General features: G+C 49.0%; 1 protein-coding gene across 2 annotated transcripts in view; it reads left to right on the forward strand.

Moving 5' to 3' along the window:
- The first annotated feature begins 17,539 nt into the window (after nt 1–17,539).
- The window catches only part of Osbpl10 (oxysterol binding protein like 10), a 247,453-nt gene continuing 241,518 nt past the window's right edge, over nt 17,540–23,474 (forward strand). The window contains exon 1 of one of the 2 annotated variants that reach the window (XM_037208011.1): nt 17,540–18,041. In XM_037208011.1, the coding sequence (XP_037063906.1) occupies nt 17,755–18,041 (287 nt within the window). In that variant the 5' untranslated portion in view covers nt 17,540–17,754. The remainder of the gene's footprint in view (nt 18,042–23,474) is intronic. The other variant, XM_037208012.1, reaches the window with a different exon arrangement.

The raw sequence follows: 23,474 nt of genomic DNA on the forward strand, positions 1-23,474 counted from the left end.
GCAGGCCTTGGAGATGGCCTAGGCTGTGTTGTAGGAAAGTCTACACTAGTTCATCAAACTCTGGACTCCTCTGAGTGCCACCACGCCCAGAAGAGTGTTTTCTGATCTCTTTATTGATAAAGAGACTCAGAAGGCTCAGTGGTGAAGAGAGCTAACTGCTCATGCAGAGGACCTGGCATTGATCCCCAGCACCCACAGGGTGGCTCACGGCTATTTATAACTCCAGTTTCAGGGGACCTGACACACTCCTGGCCTCAAGAGCACCTGCGTGCATATGCTGCATGTAAACACACACACACACACACACACACACACACACACACACACACACTACATGAACAGATCTTAAACATAAAGTGGAAGGGAGAAAGTGAGGGTGAAGGGTACAAATGGAGACAAGAGCCATAATATTGTGGGACAAAAATATCATGGGACAGGATACCCATAAAATTGATGCTTCTAACCAGTACAGAAAGACATAAAAAAGAAAAATGAAATATAACAGACTAAGGCAGAGATAAAATTGCCATTATTTTTCAGCACAATAAAGTGTATGGAAAACCCAATAGAATCAATAAACAAACTATTACAATCTAGGAGTTTATCGATCTTGCTGGAAGAAAGATCACCTTTCAAGACTTGGTAGGCTTCATTTCTCACGCCCCATAAACAACACAAGATTGAACAGAAAACATGGTGCCGTTCATGAGCACAGAAGTTATAAAGCATCTATGAATTGAAGTATCAAAGGGTTGTTTGTTTGTTTTACTTTTGTATCTTGCATTATTTATTTATTTTGGTGTGTGTGGGGGGTTTCTAGTTTCCTTCTCTTGCTGTGATAAAAACACTCTGACCAAAATCCACTTAGAGAAAGAGGTTTATTTGGCTTACACTTCCGGCTCACAGTTCATCATTGAGAGGAAGTCCAGACAGGACCTTAGGCTGAAACTTCATCAGCTCATGTTCAGATAGCTTTCTTATATAGTCCAGGCCTGCCTAGGGATGATGCTGCCCACAGTGGCCTGGGCCTTCCTACATCAGCCATCAATCAAGACAGTCCCTCAGAGATGTGGCCATAGACTGGTCGGCTCTGGGCAGTCCCTCAGTTGAGATTCTCTCTGATGGTTGTAGGCTGTGTCAAGTTAATAGTTGAAGCTGACTAACCAGGACGGGAGGGGAGGGGAGGGGCTGGTGGTGTTTCTTTCCACCCTGCAGTTTGTAGAGATTGAAATCAGGTCATCGGGTGTGCCAGCAAGCACCCTTACCCACTGAGCCATCTTATCTGCCTTGTCCTTTCATTTTTGAAGCAGGATCTCATGTAGGTCTGGCTGGTCTCCAACTTGCTGTGTAGCTGATGATGACCTTGAACTTTGATTCTTCTGCCCGTGCTTTCCAAGGCTGGGATTATAGGCAGGAACAGTCACATCCCGTTTATGTTGTGCAGGGGATCAAACCCAGGACCTTGTGTACACTAGGCAAGCGCCTTTCTATTGAGCTACTCTGGTGGTATTATGTTCCCCAAAATGTTGTGCACCCTAATAAACTTATCTGGGGTCAGAGAACAGAACAGCCACTAGATAGACATAGAGGCCAGAAAATGGTGGCACACACGCCTTTAATCCTATCACTTGGGAGGCAGAGATCCATCTGGATCTCTGTGAGTTTAAAGCCACACTGGAAACAGCCAGGCATGGTGACTCACATGCCTTTAATCCCAGGAAGTAATGGCAGAAAGCAGAAAGGTATATAAGGCATGAAAACCAGGAACTAAGGCAGGTTAAGCTTTTAGGCTTTGAGCAGCAGTTCAACTGAGATCCATTTGGATGAGGACTCAGAAGCCTTCAGTCTGAGGAAACAGGATCAGCTGAGGAATTGGCAAGGTGAGGTGGCGGTGGCCTGTTCTGTTTCTCTGATCTCCCAGCGTTCACCCCAATACCTGGCCTCAGGTTTGATTTTTATTAATAAGAACTTTTAAGATTCGTGCTACATCACCCTCCCCAGCCCTTTGTTTACTTTGAGACAACCTCATATAGCCCAGGTTGGCCTTAAACTCACCATGATTCTTTTGTCTCTGCTTCCCAAGTGTGCAGGTTACAAACACGAACCCTGGTGCCCAGCTTCCTCCACTTTTTACAAATACCAACATAGGTGCCTGTGGGGACCTGGGAGAAGGTGCTGTCACTAAATGGGAAAGGATGAAACAGACAGACGACAGCACATGCCGTGAATCAGGGAGTGTAATTAATTCAGTTTTCTGCAACTGCGAAAAATCCTAGATGTCTTTTATTTTACTTTTTGGTTTACAACATGGCCTGTGTTGTGTTGGGGCTCAGCACACACTCACTAACTGCTGCGTGCCTTCAGAGGCCTGAGAGCAGCTTCTGGCTCTTGGTCACCCTGTACCTGGCACAAAGAGCATTTGCTCTCTCAGTCTTTTAAAGATTATGTTACAATTTAAAGGTTTTGTGTGTGTGTGTGTGTGTGTGTGTGTGTGTGTGTGTGTGTATGAGTGCAGTGCCTTGGGGATCAGAAGATAGTTTGGATACCTCTGGAGTTGAGATGCTCGATATGGGTGCTGGGAACTGAACTCAGTTCCTCTGTAAGAGCAGTATGACAGCACTCGGGAGGCAGAGGCAGGGGGATCTCTGAGTTTGAGGCCAGCCTGGTCTACAGAGCGAGATCCAGGACAACCAGGGTTACACACAGAGAAACCCTCTGTTGGAAAACAGACAAACATTCAGACAGAGAGTACTGTGAGCTCTTAACTGCTGAGCCGCTCTCTAGCCCTGGGCAGAAGGTTTTGTTTTAAGAGATTAATGTCTACATTTATTAGAAACTTAGAAAAACATCTCCCCCCACCAGGAATGTGGCACCTGGAAACAGGATTCTCCAGTTTTCCCACTGGGGATTTGTAAGGCTCACCACCAACAGGGAAGCACTGTTTTGTCCTAGGTCTGTTTGTCTCTGCTAGTGACTCCTTCCTTCCCTACCTGGTCTCCAGGCTCACCCTGGTCCGCTCAGTCTAGGCAAGGAAGTCAAATAACAAGGGCGGTACGTTCTGGTCCTTTGGCGGGAGGGCAGGCTGGCCCACTGCCCATCATCCCCCAGAGTGGGCCGGCAGCTGTCTCTCTGCTGAGCCCTTAGGACAAAGTTCCCACCTGACCTTCAGAGTCTGGGCAGACCTGCCAAGGCCCCAGACACGCCACTGTTACTGTGGCTGCCGCCACCTCCTCCTCCTTTCTTTTCTGCTGTTAGAGACAAGCTCTCAAACTGTAGCCTAGGTGGCCTTGTCTTTGGACTTTTGGTAACATTCCCATCTAAGCCTGGAGTGTACAGCTCACCACACCTGGTATTCTGTCATCCATTCTGTATTGTGTCATTGCCCTCCCCACTGCAGGAAAACAAACAAACAAACAAACAAACAAACAAACAAACAAACAAGGTCACCAGGTGGTGGTGGCGGCGGCACATGCCTTTAATCCCAGCACTTGGGAGGCAGAGGCAAGTGGATCTCTATGAGTTCGAGGCCAGCCAGAACTACACAGAGAAACCCTGTCTTAAAAAAAATCAAAACCGAAACCAATGATCAGGCCTTCTAATTTTTAGAATTCAACAAGGAAGTGTTTTAAATGAGACAACTGGCATGAAAACAAGTATATAAATAACTGTGACTGTTTCCCTGGGCCTGGCTTCAGAGGTGGCAGTTTGTTGAAGACACCAGGTCTCTGGTGCTGGGTCTGCTGTTTCCTGCTGTCCTGTGAATGACAACTCCTTTCGTGACACTTTCCAAAGCCAGCTGTGTGCAGAACAACCTCAGGAGAAAGAGTAGGAAAATGCTCTTGGCCTTACCTCTGCCTTTCCAGAACTTTCTGCCTCCACCCCACAGCTGTACTAAGGTCTGGAAAGACGCTGACTCAGTTTCCTTGTATTTCAAAGAAATTAGGAAGCAGAAATGGGCAAAGGAAAAAGGGCTTGTTTAAATTGGAGGATGGGAGAAGTCTGGTTTCTTCCCCAATGTCTGAGGCCATCATCTAATTTACAGCGAGTGTAGCTGTTACACATTAACAGATACTTTCTTGGAGGGACAATGGCTTGGAGCCCAGGCTGCCTCCACTGTCTGTCTTCTGGTTACAGGAACAGGTGCCCACTTCAGTCCTGGTTGGGGAATGTGGGGGTAAATATCTCCCACCTAAAGTCCAGAGCCCACAGTCTGCTCCCAGCCCAGCTGCAGACGCGCATTCTGGATCATTGCCATTGCTCAAATGCCCCAAGGGGGACAAGGAGGTGCACTAGGTTGGGCAAGGACCAGCCCTGCCAGAGTGTGAAAATGTGGAGAGTCTCTCATCTCTGGGGACCATGAGATCAAACCTGACTGCAACCATCCTGCTACTCAGCAATGCTTGGCCTGAAGGCTTTGGACATTTGGACACAGTGGAGCTGAGCGCCATACTTTAGAGTAGAGGCAGGTTGTGGAACCTTCTCTATGTGGCACATGCCAGGCCTTAAATCCCATGCCCTCAATAAGCCTGAACTTTTGGAAAGATAATGTAAAAATTGTATTTTATTCATCTGTGTGTGTGCATGTGAGAGGACAACCGGGAGTCAGTTCTCTCCTTCCCACGTGGGTCCTGAGGCTCAGACTGAGATGTTTGGCTTGGTAGCAAGTGCCTTCACCTGGACCAGCTTGCAGGCCCAGTGTGACAAAAACCCCAGGGTTGTCATGGGCTGTAAGGTCCCACCTATGCTGAGTTTGGCCAAGTTCTTGATCTGTGTGTCCATTCCTTTGACAGAGAAGAGAGAAGAATCCTTTTGTAGCTTCTCTCTCTCTCCCTTCCTTTCTTCTTTCTTCCTTCCCTTCCTTCCTTCCTTCCTTCCTTCCTTCCTTCCTTCCTTCCTTCCTTCCTTCCTTCCTTCCTTCCTTCCTTTCCCTCCTTCACTTCTTCCTCCTCCTTTTTAAAGCAGGGTCTCATATATCCCAGGCTGCCCTTGAACTCCCCATACAGCTGAGGGATGATCTTGAATTCTGCTCCTCTCTTCCTATCCAGAGCTGGAATTGCAGGGATGCTCCACGTGACTCACCTGGGAATGGAGCCTGGCTTCCTGTGTGCTGGGCAAGCTCTTCCAGGCCAGCACATTCCTGGGCCCTGCATCTTTTCTTTGGATGTCAACAGGAGACTTCACTGTGCTTCACTGTGCGGTCTGTCCCCTGCAGCCCTTTCAATCAGAGCTCTTTTAGCCAGCACTGTGTTTCCTTGTGGCAGCTTTGTTTTTGGGGTCTCATTGTTCATTCTTGACACTTGGCATTGCTCAGAGTTCAGCCTGGCTTCCCAAAAGTTCTCAGAAGTCAGGGGACTGGTTCAGGGTAACCTCTACCAAAAGGCTCCGCTCCAGAACAGCCAGCTTTACCAGCCTTCGTCCCTACCAGCTGAGTGATAGTTGTTTTTTTTTTTTTTTTTTTTAATTATCTCATGTGTATGGCTGTTTTGCCTACATGTATGTCTATGTACCAGGTGCGTATCAGGTGCCTATGAAGGTCAGAAGAGGGCATCAGATATCCTGAAACTGGAGTTGTAGATGGTTGTGAGCCATGATGTGGGCTTTGGGAATCAAATTCAGGTCTGTGGAAGAGCAGCCAGTGCTCTTAACTACTGAGCCATCTCCCCAGCACCAGAGGCTGCTTTCCACAAAAGCTCTGACTGCCCCTTGGCCTTGTGGAGGTCCAATAGGCAACTAAAAGCAGGATGGGCATCTTTGCCTCCAGCTAGCACCTGCCTCTCACTGCCTTAAACGTGGGGTCAGAGTTCTGCTGGGTTCTGCATATGGATGTCAGTCATGTGGGGAGCACGCCTCTGAAGCTGGGGAGCCTCCCCCTTCAAGACTGAAGACTGAGATAAGAGGAGCTGAGGTGTTTCCAAGCTTTGCAGGGACAGCATAATCAACAGCTTGTCCCCTGCCGGCTTCTGCAATGTCCTGTTCCAGATCAGCTGAGGGACTGGATGTCCCCAGTTCCTGTCTAGCTAACTAACCTTGCTCTTCCATCAGGATCTTTCTTAGTGACCTTGCCTCCCCGGCTTATCTCCAACAGCAGCATCAGCTCACTCTGATTGTAATCCCCTTCCCTGGCTCCGGCAGCACGCTCAGAGCCAGACCTGAGATGGTTGAAGCGGCATCCAGCTTGGTCTCTCCCAGGAAAGGCAGACTTGTTAGCACCTCCCAGACAATGGGCTGCTCCTCCACATCCTTCAGCACTCCAGTTTGTTGATCATGGGGGTTGTTGGGACCGCCAGAGTTGGGCCTCTGGCATGAGACTGTTGAAATAGAGTTCTTCACCTTGGCCCTGCTCCTCAAGGGAAAGTACCCTTCCTTTGTCTGTGCAGAGAGGTGCATGCTGGGAACTCTGCTGGGCAGCCAACACACTACAAGGCACCCATGCATTCTACTTCTGTCGGAAACTCTGGCACCTTTAAATTTTTTTTTCTTTTCCTTCTCCTCCTCCTTATTAATGTGTGTGTGTGTGTGTGTGTGTGTGTGTGTGTGTGTGTGTGTGTGTGTAGCTTCAGGAATGGCTTCTCTCTTTCCACTGTGGATCCTGGGATTTCATCATCAGACTTATACAGCAAACACTTTTACCTGCTGAACACACTCCACCACATACTTTAAAATAGTCTCAGGCTGACTGACCTTTAACTCAAAGAAATCCCCTGCTTCTGTCTTCCAAATGCTGAGATTTCAGGCATCCACTGCCATGCTAGGATGGTATATCTAAAAACATTTAAAAAATATTCATTTATATGTATGCGTTGTATGTTCGTGTGTGTGTGTGTGTGTGTGTGTGTGTGTGTGTGTGTGTGTGTACCCAAGGAGGCCAGACAAGGGCATTGGATCCACTGGAGCTGGAATCACGGGTGGTTGTGAGCTGTCCAGTGTGGGTGTTGAGGACTGAACTCTGGTCCTTTATAAGAGCAGTGTGTGCTTGTAACCACTGGGCCATCTCTCTAGCCTGTTATAACTTAATTTTTTGTTTGGTTTTTTTTAGATTTATTTATTTTTATGTGTGTGAGCATGTTTTTTCTTGCATGTATGTATGGGTGCTACATGATTGTTTGGTGCCCAAAGAGGTTAGAAGAGGGTGTTGGATCCCCTGGAACTGGAGTCACAGGCTGCTGTGAGCCACCATGTGGCTGCTGGGAATAGAACCCAGGTTCTTGGCAAGAATAACAAGTGCTCGTAACCACTGAGCCCAGTCGCCAGTCCTCCCTGGGATAAATTTAATTAGGGCGCTGTGCAGTCTCTCGCAGCGTCCTCGACAGCGTGCTCCTCACTAGGACCTGCTTCCGTGTGTTGCTCTCCCCAGGTCTGCACTTTCCAAAGAGCGAAGGGTCTACTTGTCTGTGGTTTTTAGAAGTGATCATTTCTCAGGGAATGAGAGCCGGGCTCACACTGGGTCTGGTGGTACAGGCCTGTAATCCCAGCACTCGGAAGGCAGAGGCAGAAGGACCCCACGTTTGAGGCCAGCCAGGGTTACATAGCAATAGCATGTCTAAAACAGTTAGTGGGGTGGGAAGCATGAAGGGAGGCGGGGGAGAGCAGTCGGCATTCTGAGAAGGGTTTTTGGTTGGTTGGTTTTGTAGTGTTGGGGCTGGCAGTCAAGGCCTCATCATGAACCAAGCAAGTCTATTTTCTCTGTTGTGTCTTCAGTGTCAGAGATTCTCTGTTCCATCTCTTGCATTCGGTTGGTTATGCTTTAGCAATCTGGAAGCTTGCCGAGTTCATTCTAGTCAGGCACTTCTATTTTCCAGCATTGCCAGCCTGGTAGTTTGAGTCTTCTTTGATTCGATCTCAATATCACATACTTAATTCAGCATAATCTTGAGAATTAGTTTCCTTACATAGCTGCATATAAAGTTACTATTTCTTGGCTTTCTTTGATTTCTTCCAATTTTTGTTTGTTTTTTCTTCCATTTCTTGTTTTTTTTTTTTTTTTTTTTTTTTCCGAGACAGGGTTTCTCTGTGTAGCTTTGCGCCTTTCCTGGATCTCGCTCTGTAGACCAGGCTTGGCCTCGAACTCACAAAGATCTGCCTGCCTCTGCCACCCTGAGTGCTGAGATTAAAGGCGTAAGCCACCACCGCCTGGCTCTTTCATTTCTTTAAGGGAATTTTTTAATTTCCTCTTTAAGGGCCCCTATCATCTTCTTAAAGTCATTTTTAGGATTGATTTCTTCTGCTTCTTCTGCCTGAGAATGTTCAGGTCTTACAGGTGTAGAATCGCTAGGTTCTGATGTTGTCCTATAGGTCTTTATGTTGTTGCCTGTATTTTTGCACTGGCGTCTACTCATCTCTTCCTCTGCTTGGTGTAGGTGGTGTCTGTGTCTGAAGGTGCCTCTCTTGTTCTAATTGTTAGTCTTGGTCTACTAGGAGTTCTTGGTTGAATCTGTGCTGTTGGGCTCTGTTTCTCTGGGAGCAGCTTAGTTCAATCAGTGTTAGTGGGTTCTGTCGCAGGGAGCAGTTGTTCCCAATTGGTGCAGGGTGGGCTCCAGTGGTTGTTGGTGTCACATGGGATGGTTTTCTTGGTGAGGGGGCAGGGAAAGAGGCCACTGTCTGGTCCTTGGGGCTCCAATGGCTGTTCCCAGTTGGTGTAGGGTGGGCTTACGACTCCAGTGGTTTTTGTTTTTTTTTCTGTGTTTTTATTTTATTTTTTTATTTATTTTATTTTGATGAGGGAGCAGGGAAAGGCAGCTGCTTGGTTTCTGGGGCTCCGATGGCTGGGGCCTAGAGGCTAGACACCTGGTCTACTGGTCCAGAGATAGGGCCTTACCTGTTCCCAGTTGGTGTAGGATGGGCTTATTTATGACTCTGGTGATCTGGTTCTGTGGCTGGATGGCTCCTTCTCTTGTATTCTCGGGTCATGTTTTGCTCACCAACTCCTCAGCTGATCTTGTTTCCTCAGACTGCTGACTGTAGGATTCTGAATCCTCTCCTGAATGGAACTCAGCTGAACAGGTTGATCAGTAGGGCAATCTCACCAACACTTCCAAGTTGTTGGTCTTCACAGGATTGGCAGCTGGGCCCCGGGTTGGCCTCGGGCAGAATGTTCTGTCGTTCTGGTTGTGTCCCATGGAGATGGCTCCTTCCCCGAGTGCTGGGATTAAAGGTTGAAATAAACCCTTTCTTGTGGGTCACAAGAATATGTTATAGAGATTCAGCTGTGTATTAAAGCTATACTTTGATCAGCTAAGGGTCTGTCAAATGGGAAGCCATTTATCATGGAATATTTGGTGTTATACAGCCTTAATATTTCAGCTGTCTTCTGCTATGAAATTCTGGCTTGCCCAAATACTCCCAGACCGTTTGGCAAACAGTTCAGCTTCCCAGACCTGCTGGTAACTAACTCCTCCAAAGAGCCTAGGAGACAAGCAGGCTGCAGATGCATAGCTTTGTTTCTTGAGCAAAGGCCATCCCCTTTCTTCAGGCCTAGTGGCATTCCAGAGCAATTGACTGAGGACAATAGGGCTTTTTGCAAAACCAGGTGCAGTAAGGACTGGAGTGGAATTCCACAGGCAGACACAGAACCATGTGGTCAGAGAGAGAGGAAGACAGAGATTCTGTAGACCGTAAAGTGGATCTCTTGTAGAGTTTATCGGGGCCAGGGGTAAGGAGCCAGGAAGGATAGATGGAGGATGAAGGAACAGAGGATGAAGATGAGGTCAAAAGCATAGGATCTTAGTAAAACTATGAGGACAGGAAAAGTGGGGACAGAGAGGAGCTGAATGTGAGGACAGAGCTGAAGCTGTATGGATAGAGTTTTGTCATAGAGGAATAAAGTCAACAGACAAAAGAGCATAGTGTATGTGGAATCCTTTCCCTCAGATACCCCACGCTGTATGTATCATCTTTCCCAGGACTCTGGGAGGAATTTTCTCAGGGCTTGAACTTGGGAAAATTCCATTATTCTTAATCCTTTCCTCCCTCAAGTTGCTTTTGGTCATGGCTTTTATCCCAGCAACAGAAAGGAAACTGGAACATCATCTATCATCCACTCCTCCATCTATCTGTTCACTATCCACCCACTCATCCACTCACCTACCAATCCACTACTCACCCATTCACCTATCCATCCATCCACCTATCCATCCATCCACCTATCCATCCATCCATCCATCCATCCATCCATCCACCCATCCATCCATCCACCCATCCATCCATCCATCCATCCATCCATCATCCATCCATCCATCCATCCATGGTGATATTTTATTTGTCTTAAAATGTTATTTGTATGTTAATAAATAAAGTTGCCCCGGGGATCAGAGCTATTAGTAAGCCATAGGAAAGCAGGGCAGTGGTGGTGTACGCTTGTAATCCCAGCACTTGGTAGGCAGAGCTAGGTAAGTCTCTGTGTGTTGAAGGATACAGCCAGTATTGGATACACACGCCTTTAATCTCAATACCAATCATAGAAAACCTGGAGGTCTATACAGACAGGCTGTGACGAGGCGGTCATGTGGTTGGGTTTACAAGCAATGAGAAGGCAGAACAGAAACACTATAAAAAGACAGACACACAGGAAGTAGCTCTGGTTCAGAAAGGTAGGACCACTGCAGAGGAAGGGTAAGGTTTTAGCTCTTAGCTCTGACCTCTTGGCTTTCTTCTCTGCATTGGTTCTGTGTTTCTTATTTAATAAGACAGTTGGTTCCATCCATCCATCCATCCATCCATCCATCCATCCATCCATCCATCTATCCAACCATCCATTTTTGCTCTCTGACATAGAAAACCCATGTTCTAACATGAGGGTACACAGGGTATCTGACCTCATATTTTTTTCTACTTAAAACAATTTATGGTTGTGGTTGTTAAGAGTTCTAGGGATGGAGTATTGACTTAGTGCATGTTGGGCCAGCACTCTGCTGCACCCCAACCCAAGCTCTAGTCTGAGTTTTGACAAAAACATGGGGTCCTTGTCACCAAGGCTACAATGAAAACATAATACAGTTCATCACCCCAGACTTCTCCAAAAAATACTCTCTGAAGCTCCTTTTGTGTCAAGCCCTTGCTCCCCCCACACCTATGGCAACCACTGACCTACTATGACCAGTTCTGTCTCTTCCAGAGCATCACATGCATGAAATCATTGCACACAAGTCTGAGTCTGACTTTTGTCTATAGTGTAATGCACTTGACATTCATCTTGCATTTGTAACATATGCATCACCTGCGATGTTAGGGTTATCAGTAATTTTCTGTTTTATTGCTACCACAGTATGAATGTTTCCCGGTTTGTTTTTCCTTCATCTCCCCTCAGATGGCTTTCCAGGCATTTATATGTTTAAAAATACTCCTCTTTATTGATTTAGTGTCTGTGTGCATACACACACATACCGCACTGTGCATGTGGAGGTCAGAGGACAGTTAGCAGGAGTCAGTTCTTCTCTTCTACCACATGGGTCCTGAGGATGGCACTCAGAGGGTCAGCCTTGGGCAAAAGTGCCTTTACCCGCTAAGCTGTCTTGTGCCACTACCTGTGCCCCCTATTAAAGACAGGATTTCATTATATATCCTTAGATGGCCTGGAACTCACTACATGTTAGATCAGGCTGGCTTTGAACCCACAGAAATCCACCTGCCTTGGCCTCCCTGAGTGCTGGGATTAAAGATGTGCTCTGCTAAGCCCAGAGGTTGGTTGGTTTGTTTGAGACAGGGTTTTGTGTAATCCAGGCTGGCTTTAATTCCTGATCCTTGTGCCTTTTAGTAGTTATTTTATTATTCTCTCTTTCTCCTTTTCTCCCTCCCTCCCTCTCTCTTTCCTCCCCTCCCCTCTCCTGTATCTCAGACTGGCTTGGAACTTTCTATGTAGCTGAGAATGACCTTGAACTTCATAGCCTCCTGCCTCCCCCTCTTAAGTGCCAGGACCACAGGTGTGTACCACCATGCCCCATTTTATGTGGTGGCTGGGATGGAACCAGGCAAGCACTTTACAATTTGAACCACATCCTCAATCCTGTAGTAATATTTTATAGCAACAATAAACTCGGTTATGAAACAAATGGAAGACAGAAACTCCATTAACTGCATTTGCACTTCTGTCAAAGATCAATTGCTGAGTTGGAGAGGCGGCTTGGTGTAAAGAACATGCGCTGTGCAACCATGAGGACTTGAGGTCAGACCCAAGAGCCCCTGGAACCAGCTGGGCATGGTCATCTGGCTGCCAGCCTAGCTGGAAAATGCAAGTTCCAGCTTCAGGGTGAGACCCTACCTCGAAGGACTAAGGAGGAAAGAGGTAGATCAGGGCGCTCAGCACCCTCCTCTGGCCTCTGTGTGCATGCTGAGGCACATGCAGCCATGTACACATTCCACCCACAAACAGAATTATAAAAGGAGTTCCTAAAAGCAATAGATCAATGGCTAAGCTAGGTTAGTGGTGTAAGCCTGTAATTCCAGTTTATGGAGGAGTTGAAGTAGGAGACAGAGAGTTCAAGACCTGCCTGGTAACTTAGGGAGACCCTGTCTCAAGATAAAAATAAGAAGGGTTGAGCTGTATCTCAGTGAAAAGTACTTACCTAGCATGTATGAGGCTCTGGGTTCTACACCTAGTGCCAGAGACCAGTTGGCTTATGGCAGCTGGATTCATTAAATAAAGTTGAGAGAGGGTTACTTACACACACACACACACACACACACACACACACACACACACACACAAAAGAAAAAACAACAAAAAACAAAACAAAATCTACTGTCTTTTTTTTTTTTTTTTTTTTAAAATCACTTGGCTTTGGACGTATCTGTTCTATCATATTCATTAGAGGTGGGTCCCTAAATCCATCTGTAATACTTAATCTTGATTTTGGAATTAACTGAATTTGGAATCACCTAGGAGACACACTTCTGGGTTTCCAGAGATTAATGGAGGGGAGAAGTCTCATCCCGAACGAAGGCAGCACACTCTTAAGGGCTGGGGTCCCAGAATGACTAGAAATGGAGGAAGGGGAGGGCTGGAATTCTTTTTGCTTGGCATCTTGGTCCGAGATGTAAGCAAGCAGCCTCACACTAGAGCCTGCTGCTGTTCCTTCCCAAGCGTGATGGAACGTGTCACCTCAAATTGTGAGCCAAAATAAGTACTTCCTTCCTTAAGCTTCTTACCGATATTTGGTGGTAGCAAAGAGAAACATATTTAGGGGAGGAGTTAAGCTTCACATCTCTCCTGTGTGTGTGTGGGGTGAGGGGGTCTGGGCATGCTGGGCAAGTGCTCTGCCACTAAACTACATTCCCAGACAGACTTCTCTTTTGAGGAGAGGAGCATTGCAGAATGTATTGGTGTATCTTTGAAATCAGCCCAGGCTACCCTCTGCCCACAAATTGTGTCCCTCCTGTGTGCACACCACACTCTTCTCACTCCTTGACTCCTTCCAGGGTCTCCTACAGCTTTGTCAACAGCATCCTGGGGCCTGTGGTCCTGTCAGCTAAGTCAGGTCTAGATGGGGAGAGGCCCCTTCAGTGCATCTGTGACAGTCCTGTGCCTCCCTTTCCCGAAAACCAGTCCTTGCTGACACCTTCCCTTTGAAACAGCAGAGAACTGCTGTCTATGTTCCTGTCAGAGATTGAGAAACATGCACCATGAATCAGTGGCCACAGGACTTAAGTCCTGGGATGCCTCCGTGAGCTCTCTGGCTTGGGTGATTCTCCTGGCTTCACCTTCTCTGGTGTTTCATTTTACCTTTCTCTGCTCTCCTCCCTTCCAGAGGCTGTGTGTGTGTTTTATTTCCTAACTCACCTGTTGTGGAATGTGAACTGTGTCCATTGTTTCTGCTGCCTTTGTTAACCATGTAAAGATGTGCTGCATCTGTTTTACCTTCCTGCCTAAGGCACCTGATTGGTCTAATAAAAAGATGAACAGCCAATAGCTTGGCAGGAGAGGGATAGGCGGGGCTGGCAGGCCGAGAGAGCAAGGAGGGGAAACCTAGGAAGGAGAGAGGAGAAGAGAATGAGGGGGGGAAAGAGCAGGAACTGCCTGGGGCCAGGAGCTGGGCAGCTGCCAGCCAGACACAAGAAGCAGGAAAGTAGGACAGACAGAAGGAAAAAAAGGTAAAAAGTCCCTGGGTAAAATGTAGACAAAGAAAAACATTAAAATAAGAGCTAAGATAAGGCTGACCATCAAAATAAGTCTCCGCGTCATGATTTGGGAACTGGTGGTAGCCTAATACAAAAAGCCTGTTACATGCTCCCCACTTTTTTTCTCTTTGTGGGAAAAGGTCCATATTAGTGTAGAACACAGGTTCTTCCTGCCTCAGCCTCCTGAGCCAGGGCCAACACAGGAAGTTCATGGTTCACAGTGGTTTTTTTTTTTTTTTTTCTCTGAGACAGGTCTCCTGAATTTCAGGCTGGCCTTGAACTTGCTGTGGAGCTGAGGATGACCTTAAACTTCTGATCCTCCCTCCTCCACCTTCTGAGTCCTGGCATTGCAGGTGTGTTCCACCTGGCCCAGACCGAAGAATCTTTAAGGAGCTGAGTGTTCACTGGAGGCCAGACTGTCCACACCATAGGGTTCTCCCCTTCCCCCTCCCCCAAGCTGCAGATAAAGCCACAGCTCAGGTCCAGGTGGTGTGCTAGGTCTGCAAGAACACTCATCTTGGGGTTAGAAGACCCTGGTCAGCATGCTCCTCTGAGTTCCTGATTCATCAGGAAAAGCCAGTTAGGCACCCAAGCAATAAACAACTACTGTCTTGTGTAGCCTGCGGCTGGCCAGGAGAGGCCTAAGCATCTCCCTGCTTCCTTCCCTCCAAGCGCTGATGGGAGAACAGATTCCTTGCTGAGCAAAACTCCAACAGGAAATGGAATTCCAGGTGCTACACGGCAGGGTCTGTAGTTTCATTAAGTGTAGAAAATGAAACCGGACTCGTGATGGAGCCATGTCACAAAGGATGTTAACAGTGGTCAAGAACTGAGGGTCAGAGCCTGGCATGCTGGCGGACCCGCTAACCCCAGCACCCAGGAGGCCTAGTTGTGGGAGTTCCAGATCAGCCTGGTCTGTATAGTGAGTTCCAGGACAGCCAGGGCTGTATAGTGAGAACCTGACTCAACATCAAATAAAAACAAAACAAAAATTACTGAGGCTCAGGGGATGGGGAGATAGCTCGGTCAGGAAAGTGCTTGCTGGGCAACCCTGAAAATAGGTTCAAGTCTTAGAACCTGTGTAAAACATCAGACATGGTGGCACACACTGGCTGAATTGGTGAGCTCCAGACTGAGTCTCAAGAAACAACTGCTCCTGAGGAATGACACCTGATATTGACCTCTGGCACTCACACTTACATGCATATGCACACACACACACACACACACACACACACACACACGTGGGGTGGGGCACACATATGAGAACAGGTTATGGGCTTGTGAGATGGCAGCAGGTAAGACACCTGCTGCCAGGTCTGCTGGCCTGAGTTCAATCCCTGGTAGATGGCCCAGCAGGTAAGCTTGCTGCCAAGCAGGAGGGCCTGCTTTGGGTCACCTTAACCCTCTCGTGGAAGGAGAGAGCTGACTCCTGCAAGGTGTCCTTAATCTTTACGAATATGTTGTAGCACTTGGGTGCCCCTCCCATTTTAATTTTTTCTCTTAACTTTTATAATTTTTTTAGGGGGCTGGAGGATGGCTCAGCATTTAAGAGCATCTGCTGCTCTCTTTCAGAGGACTGTTTTCAGTTCTCAGCACCCACATCGTGGCTCACAACCATCTACAACTCCAGTTCCAGGGGATCCTATACCCTTTTCTGACCTCTTTGGGCAGCAGGCATGCACATGGCACACATATATATGTAGATGCAGGCAAAACCACGAATGTACATAAAATGCAGTAAGTCTAAAATTATTTTAATTTTTTTAAAGTAACTTGATCAAGGTCATAGAAGACTCAGTTAGGCCAGATGATGCACACCTGTGATCCCAGCACTTGGGAAGTGGAATCAGGAGGATCTGGCCAGTCCTGACTATAATGACTTGAGGTTGGCCTGGAATACGTGCAATCATCCCTCAACAAGCAAGCGAACAAACACACACCAGGCCAATAAGCCACACCCCCTCCCTGTGCCCTCTGGCTTCAGGGAGGTTCTTGTATTTCTTCTTGGAAGGCCATTTTGCTTTTTCATAATATGTATGTAGACATCTAACGCTCTGATTTACTTGATGGCAATCACTTCTCACGCCTCTGAAGCTTCTGCATGGGCATCTCTAGAGCTGAACTCTCCTTGAATTTTCCTGGACAGGTGTGAAGCTGTAAAGACCCGGGGAACTGAGCCTGTGAGAGTTAACTCTACCCAGCAATTACAAAAATCTGTCTGTCTGTCTGTCTATCATCCATCACCGTCAATCAATCTGTCATCTATCTACTATCATCTACCTATCACCCATTCATCTGTCACTTATCATCCATCCATCCATTAATCTACTAACCTATCCTATATCTATCTATCTATCTATCTGTCTGTCTATCTATCTATCTATCTATCTATCTATCATCTATCTATCTATCATCCATCTATCATCTATCGTGTGTGTGTGTGTGTGTGTGTGTGTGTGTGTGTGTGTGTAAAGGAGTGGTCTCAGCTCCTCAAAGCTAGCTAATTTTAGAAACAACCAGATTGCACTGAATATTTATATCCACAAAGATAACTAGTGGGCTGGAGAGAGCCCACTATCTATCTGCCTTTGCTAAAGAGCAACACAGATTGAGCCGTGCCAAGTGTGTGGGTGGGCGAAAGAAGTTTTGGCTTAGAGTGGAAGCTGGTGTGTTTGTCTTCTCACACGCTCTCTGGTTTGGGCCCCTCTGGCTCTCAGGCGTGTGGTCTCCGGCGAAGGGAGTCTCGACTCGTTTGTTGTTTGTGCCCATCACGCCCAGAATCAGTATGAAGTGAGTGTGTGAGTTCCCGTGAGCGCTCACTGGAAGGCACCTCGTCCCAGCACTAGTGTTCACTACATCCTAACTCGGACTCGTGGAAACGCCCACAGCTGACAGTTGGCTCACCTGGGAGAGTCACCTGCTGTCCCTTCCTTTCTGTTTCCAAACTCACGGGAGAGCCCCGAGGGCCTCGCCGCCCTGTTTCTAGGCTCCCCCAGTGAGGCTAATTTTCAGGTGACTGTGTACGTGCCTGGCCCAGGCTCCTGTGCGCCGACACACGGAGAGGGAGCGTGCTGGTGTCAGGGACCGGGCGGGTCCATATCCGGGTGGACCCGGTGGGTAGGGCTGTTCCTCCTTCTAGGTCCGGAGGTGGATTGGGGTTGGAGGGAAGGACCTGCGGAGATTCCCCGTCACCCCTTAGGATCCGAGTGGGGGCAATAGAAAGAAGGCTAGGTGCAGGGCGTCAATCTAGGGCGTGCCCACCCTTTCTGCCCGGCCAACCGGAGGAGCATCCCCAGCCCAGGCCTCGAGCGGTCGCGAGGGACGAGGAGCTGGAGGAGGAGGGACCCGGAGCCCCGAACTTGCCCGGGAAGTGGCGGGAGGGCGGGGCCGGGCCCTGGTCGAGGCGGGAGGAGGGGCGGCCGCAGCTGCATCCAGCCCGGCTGGCTTCCTTCCCAGCCCTCTTTCCCTCCTCCTCCTCCTCTTCCTCCTGTATGAGTCAGGCATTTCCCGGGGAATCGGAGCAGCCACGCGCGGCCCGGGAGCCCGGAGCTGCAGCAGCGGCGGCTGCAGCTGAGGCAGCGGCGGCGGCGGTGGTGGGGCAGCCACCGCGGCGGCCACCCGCGCCCCGGGCGCACAGCGATCATGGAGAGGGCGACCCAGAGCGCAGACGGCGGCGGCGGCGGGGGCAGCAACAGCAGCAGCCGTAGCAGCAGCCGGGCCACCTCGGCGGGCTCCTCGCCCTCCTGCTCCCTGGCTGGCCGAGGGGTGGCCGGCCGATCGGCGGCCGCGGGACTGGGCGGCGGGGGCAGCCGCAGCAGTCCCGGCTCGGTGGCCGCTAGCCCGTCCGGAGGAGGCGGCCGCAGGAGGGAGCCGGCGCTCGAGGGCGTGCTCAGCAAATACACCAACCTCCTCCAGGGCTGGCAAAACAGGTAACCAGCGCGTCGCCCGCGCCCCCGCGCGGTCCCCGCTTCCCGGGTGTGGATGGTGGCGCCACCCGCTGCCGGGGACTGCCTGGGCACCTCGCCCTTCCTGCACCCTAGCGGGCACCGCAGCCGCGGGAGGAAGGCAGGAGCCCTGGTTTTCCTCCGGTGTTGGAAGCTTGAGGAATCTGGAGTGGAGACAGGAGCGCCCCGGGTGGTTCCGGTGTCCTACCTGCCAGAGGTTTCTCTCACCCTAGAAGAAAGGACTGAGGGGGACCGGCAGAGAGGGAGTGCTAGGTGCCCGGTGCAAAAAGCGTTCAGCATGCATGGTCTAGCACAGTTCTCCCCACCCCATAGTTCGTGTTAAAGTATGATGTTTAAAATACAACAAATAGCACCGCCACCAACAAAGAGCCTGTCGCTTGTCACATTTGGAGTCCCACCCCCTCCCGTGGGCATACCCCTTCCCCAGTGGGTGGCTTAAGCGTGCAGTCTGTTATCATTATTTCCCGTTTAGGTGCATGTGAAGTTTCTTGCTTCCCTCTCAAAGTTGGCAAGCCTTGAATTGGGCGTGGTGGCAGACGCGTGTAATGCCTGCGCTTCAGAGGCTGAGGCCAGTGGACTTCAGTTTGAGGCCAGCCTGGGCTATATAGTGAATTCCAGGCTAGTCTGAGCCACATCGGGAGACCTTGCTTCAAGAAAGAAGTTGACAAATCTAGTGATGGATAGACTTCTGGAAGGGTCGGGCTGTTAGCGAATGGGATTCTCAGCATACTTGGGGTGATGACAGTGTGTGGACTTCTGTTGTATGGAAGGACTTTAAGGATCAGATTGACCTCTGGCCCGCACACCACCCAGTGTGTGTCTTTGGAGAAACAAGCCAGAGATGAACTGCCCATCCAAAGACGCTGTACTCCCTAGGTCTTCATAGATTTGGGACCCTTAATGGTTTGTGCCTGTGAGATTTGAGTCCCACACTGGAGTCTGGCTTCTCTCTGCTGGTGGTAGCTCTTCCCGCAGGCTGTTTGGAAGTGTTCTGATGGCTTCCAGATGAAACATGGGCTGTCACAGACTGTGTAACTCTGCTTGTGGGAAGAGAACCTTGGATGTAATGGAAACCAAGTAGTTCTAGATAAAGAACTCTGCAGCTCAGCAAGGGTTTCCTTGGAGATCTGTTACTATGTTAGTGGAGTTGCTTTTAACTTTTGAATCTTTTTTCCCCCTCAAAATAGCTTTGGCGACTGCTCTTACCACCACCTCCCGTTTTTAAAAGCTGAAAACAGAGAGGTAGGACGGGAGAGAGAGGAGATGACAAAATGTGATTTCAGTTCTTGAAAGTTGTGTCTCCGAATGGCAGTTTAAGGTGCCTTGCTAGTGACAGACCGTTTGAAAGCACGTCGTCGGGCAATCACTTCTAACGCTTCTTCAAGAGCTTATGGGGCCAGTGGAGCGTCTGCCCTAGATAACAGTCCTTTTCTTTGCCTGGCCATAGTATTTTACCTGCAACGTGTATTAAAGGATTTTGCTCTCTGTAGTGGATTTAGGAGGATTTGGAGTTATGTCCTTTTACCAGCTTTTACCTGCTCTGGTGTTTTGATTGGAGTCAGAGTTTGAGAAAAAGCAAAGTGCATACTAGCAATCACAAACTTAACCTAGGTAGAGTCCTGATGTGCGCCCTACTGAGCACTGGCAAGTGAGGTCTCGACTTATTATTGCCTTACAGTCCTCTGCCAACGAATGCTCTTATTCGCCTCCCCAAAGCATTTTCTCTAATGGGTGATGGCTGTGTCCCGGCCTCTATCCTGGGTTGGGATCTCCCTGAGCCATGGCCCAAGGTCCATTAATGGTCAGGAGGTGATTTATGCTGACCCGGTGAGACCACACTCCTCCTTTCTCTGGGGGTCTTGTAAAGGGAGAGCTGTATCCATGAAGAGGAAGAGAGAAGGGGGCCAAACAGACACCGGAAAGCGACGGAGACCTCGTTCAGCTCTTTCCTTTCACCACGGCTGTCCACTGAGTGTCTATTATGTGCCAGGCCTGCTGTAGGGACACAGCTCAGGAGACAGATCCCGGGGGGATCTTTCATCAAGTGGCTGGGAAGCACCCGAGGAGTGGCAGGAGCTCACTTACAGTGCATTCCCTTTTCTTTCCTTTCTTAAAAAAAAAAAAAAAGCAGAATCGGGGTTTATTAAAAGATATTTTAAAAGTCATTTATTTATTATTTGTGCGTGCGTGCGTGTGTGCTCGTGTGTGTAGAGTAGCGCCCACGTGGAGGTCAGAGGACAACTTGCAGGAGTCTCCCCCCCCCCATGTGGGTCCCAGGGATTGAAGGAAGTCATCAGCCTTGACAGCAGGTGCCTTTCCCCTCGGAGCCATTGTGCCAGTTTTCCCCTAGACAAAGGGTTTTTCTGTGTCCTGGATCTCCCTCTGTAGACTAGGCTGCCCTGGAACTCACAGAAATCCACCTGTCTCTGCCTCCTTGAGTGCTGGGATTAAAGGTGTGTGTGTGCCAGGGCCGCCACCGGCCGCCGCCACCGCCACCACCGCCCAGCTCAAAAGATATTTAAATACAGGTTTTAAGCATAAGTGTCAAAAGAAAGAGGCACTTGGGAAGAGAATGAGAGCAGAGATGGGTATGGGAGTCTCTGAGAGACTGTCTCTTTTTGGTTGTTATTGTTTTTGAGATAGGGTCTTGTGTAGCCCAGGCTGGCCTCGGGTTCAGTCAGCGTAATCAAGGCAGGATGGAAACACGGGTCGTCGATAGGCTTCTGTGTTGAGCACCTGCTTTGTATCATCCGCTCTCTGCCAGGTCTGGGACCTGTCTTCTCCCACTTCGTTGTTTGTTTGTTGTTTTGTTTTTCAGACATGTAGCCCAGGCTGGCCTCAAACAAAGATCAATATGTATCTGAGAATGATCTTGAACTTCTGATCCTCCTTGCCTCTACCTCCCAAGTGCTGTGACTACAGACATGCAGGGCCTGGAAATGGTGTTGGAGATGGAACCCAGGGCTTCCTGTATGCCAGACAAGCAAGTGTTCTACCACCCAAGCTGCATCCCCAGTCCCCACGTTTAACGTTTGTTATAAAAGTATATGTTTGAGGAAGCTCACACCAAAACGATTACTGTGGTTTTCCTGGGTTAGTGGCGCTGTGAATGATTCTCATTGTCTTCTCTATTGAGTGTTGCTAAGGATGGAAGTTTTGTGCTCAGCATTCATTAGATCTGTGCTGTAAGCACCTTGAATACTTTCTGTGAATGAGTGGGAGTGTCCAGAGCTGGCCATTGGCCCTTGAGTGGCAGGTGATAGGCCCTCCCTTATGCAGCCCTGAGTGGAGGACTGTCAGCTGAGCATGCTTGGGCAGCTGACTGGCCTCTTCTTGAGGGAGCCAGGGAACCACTTTACAGTCACTCTGAAAACATTCCAAGAGCTTTAGGGACCACCTCAGCGCAGCCCCTGCTTCAGGAGACCTTGGTGTGAGTGAGCGCTCCAGACAATCTGCTCTGGTCCTGGAAGACTTCAATTTACAAAACAAGTTAAAAATTTAATTTCCCTCCCTCCCTCCTTCCCTTCCTCCCTTCCCCCTCCCTCCCTCCCTCCCTCCTCCCCTCTCCCTCCTCCCCCTCTCTCCCTCCCTCTGTTTCTTTCTTGTATGTGTGTGGACACACATGGTCCATGGCATATGTGTGGAGGTCAGAAGACAACTTGTGGAAGTCAGTTTTCTCCTTCTGCCATGTAGGTCCTCCGCATCCAACTTAGGTTGTCAGGCTCAGGGCAAGGATCTTTCCCTGATGAGCAATCTCGCCAGCTCCGGACTTCACTTAAGTCAGTTCTCAGTGAACATTACTTGACTCCGACTACCTTGTGGCTGATTTCATCCGGACCAGTGAAAAGAGCGCTTCCCTTGCTGTGGCTCAGCAGAAAGTTGGTGATTGGTGCAATCTGAGGCCCGCCACGGGTTTAAGGCCTGTGATTGGTGGGACCCGAAGCTCAGCTCTGATGTCGCACACTACAGTGCTTCCTGGGAATGCCACACTCCCTTTTCTGGTATTCTCATGTTTTTTCCACCATCCAGGAGACCCTACCCATGCTGCCACCGGAGTCCAGAGTGCCTGCCTGTCCTTCCCTGCCTGTGGTCTCTGTGTGTAGGGTGTGCTAAGTGGAGGACACAGAGGGGAGATGTAGAGAGTGGAGGACACAGAGAGGAGATACAGAGAGGAGAGGTAGAGAGTGGAGGACACAGAGAGGAGAGGTAGAGAGAGGGGCATTGGCAGCGTCTGTGGCAGCCATAGCTCTATTAGGGAGACTGAGGACTGTGGACATGCAGAGAAGGAGACAGACTGCATGCCTTGGTCACTGGAAGAGCTGCCTGGCTGTAAGAGCTGGGGGTCCCGACACCCAGGGCTTGAAAGCCATCAGTACCGGCCATTGCTTGGTGCTACCAGCTTTAGCTGCTGCTAAGGAGCCTCAGTTGCTGCCGACTGAGTGCAGGGCTGCGGAGGGTGAAGAGATGGAAGGCTGTGACCTGAGCATCCGGAGTTCTAAGTCTTTGCTCGTTAGTGTGTGGAACCGTAAGCCCTACCTGTCAGGGTCCAGCACTGAGTGTCTGTTAGTCCAGCCTCGGCTCTCTTGGGCTTGTTGGGGCTTTAGAATCATAGACGTAGAATCACAGCAGCTGAGGAAGCTGCTCTTGAATTTGTGATCTGTCTGCACAGACCCAAAGAGCCCAACCCGGCCACCCGGTTGGGATATTGCCATTATGTGTGTGAGGTGCATGCGTGTTTTTGGATAGGTTGCCATCTGTTGGCTTCTCTGCTGATCTGTGTTCAGTTTCACTTCAATCCGTGTTCAGTTGTATGGATAGACAATATATATGAATATGCCAAATGGATATATGTTTGTGTGTTATGGGTTGATTAGAGAGAACATCCCAGTTTTTGACCCATTTGGGTGGTATGAACATTCTAGTACATGAACATGTTATTTCTTTTCGTTAAAAATAATTAAAATTGCATTTATCTATCTATCTATCTATCTATCTATCTATCTATCTATCTATCTATCTATCTTTATCCATCTCTGTGTGCATGCATGAACGCCATGGCTTTGTGTGGAGGTCGAAGGACAACTTGCAGGACTTGATTCTTTTCCTTCATCATTTCAAGTTTATGAGGCTTGGTGGCAAATGCCATACCCACTGAACCATCCTACCAGCTTCCTGACTCCCACTTCTCAGGCCCTCTCTTGGTGGGGGGACAGGATCTCAGGCTGGTCGCAAACTGGCTATGTAGTGAGAATGCACTTCAACTTCTGAACCCGTGTCTCTGCCGTTCAAGTGCTGGGATTACAGGCACTCACCATCAATGTCTGATTTATTTGGTGCTGGGATCAAACCCAGAGCTTCATGCATCAGGCAAGCAGTGCTTCCTGAAAGGGGGTTTCT

This window comes from Peromyscus leucopus, chromosome 7 (assembly GCF_004664715.2).
Source record: "Peromyscus leucopus breed LL Stock chromosome 7, UCI_PerLeu_2.1, whole genome shotgun sequence".
NCBI lineage: Eukaryota > Metazoa > Chordata > Mammalia > Rodentia > Cricetidae > Peromyscus > Peromyscus leucopus.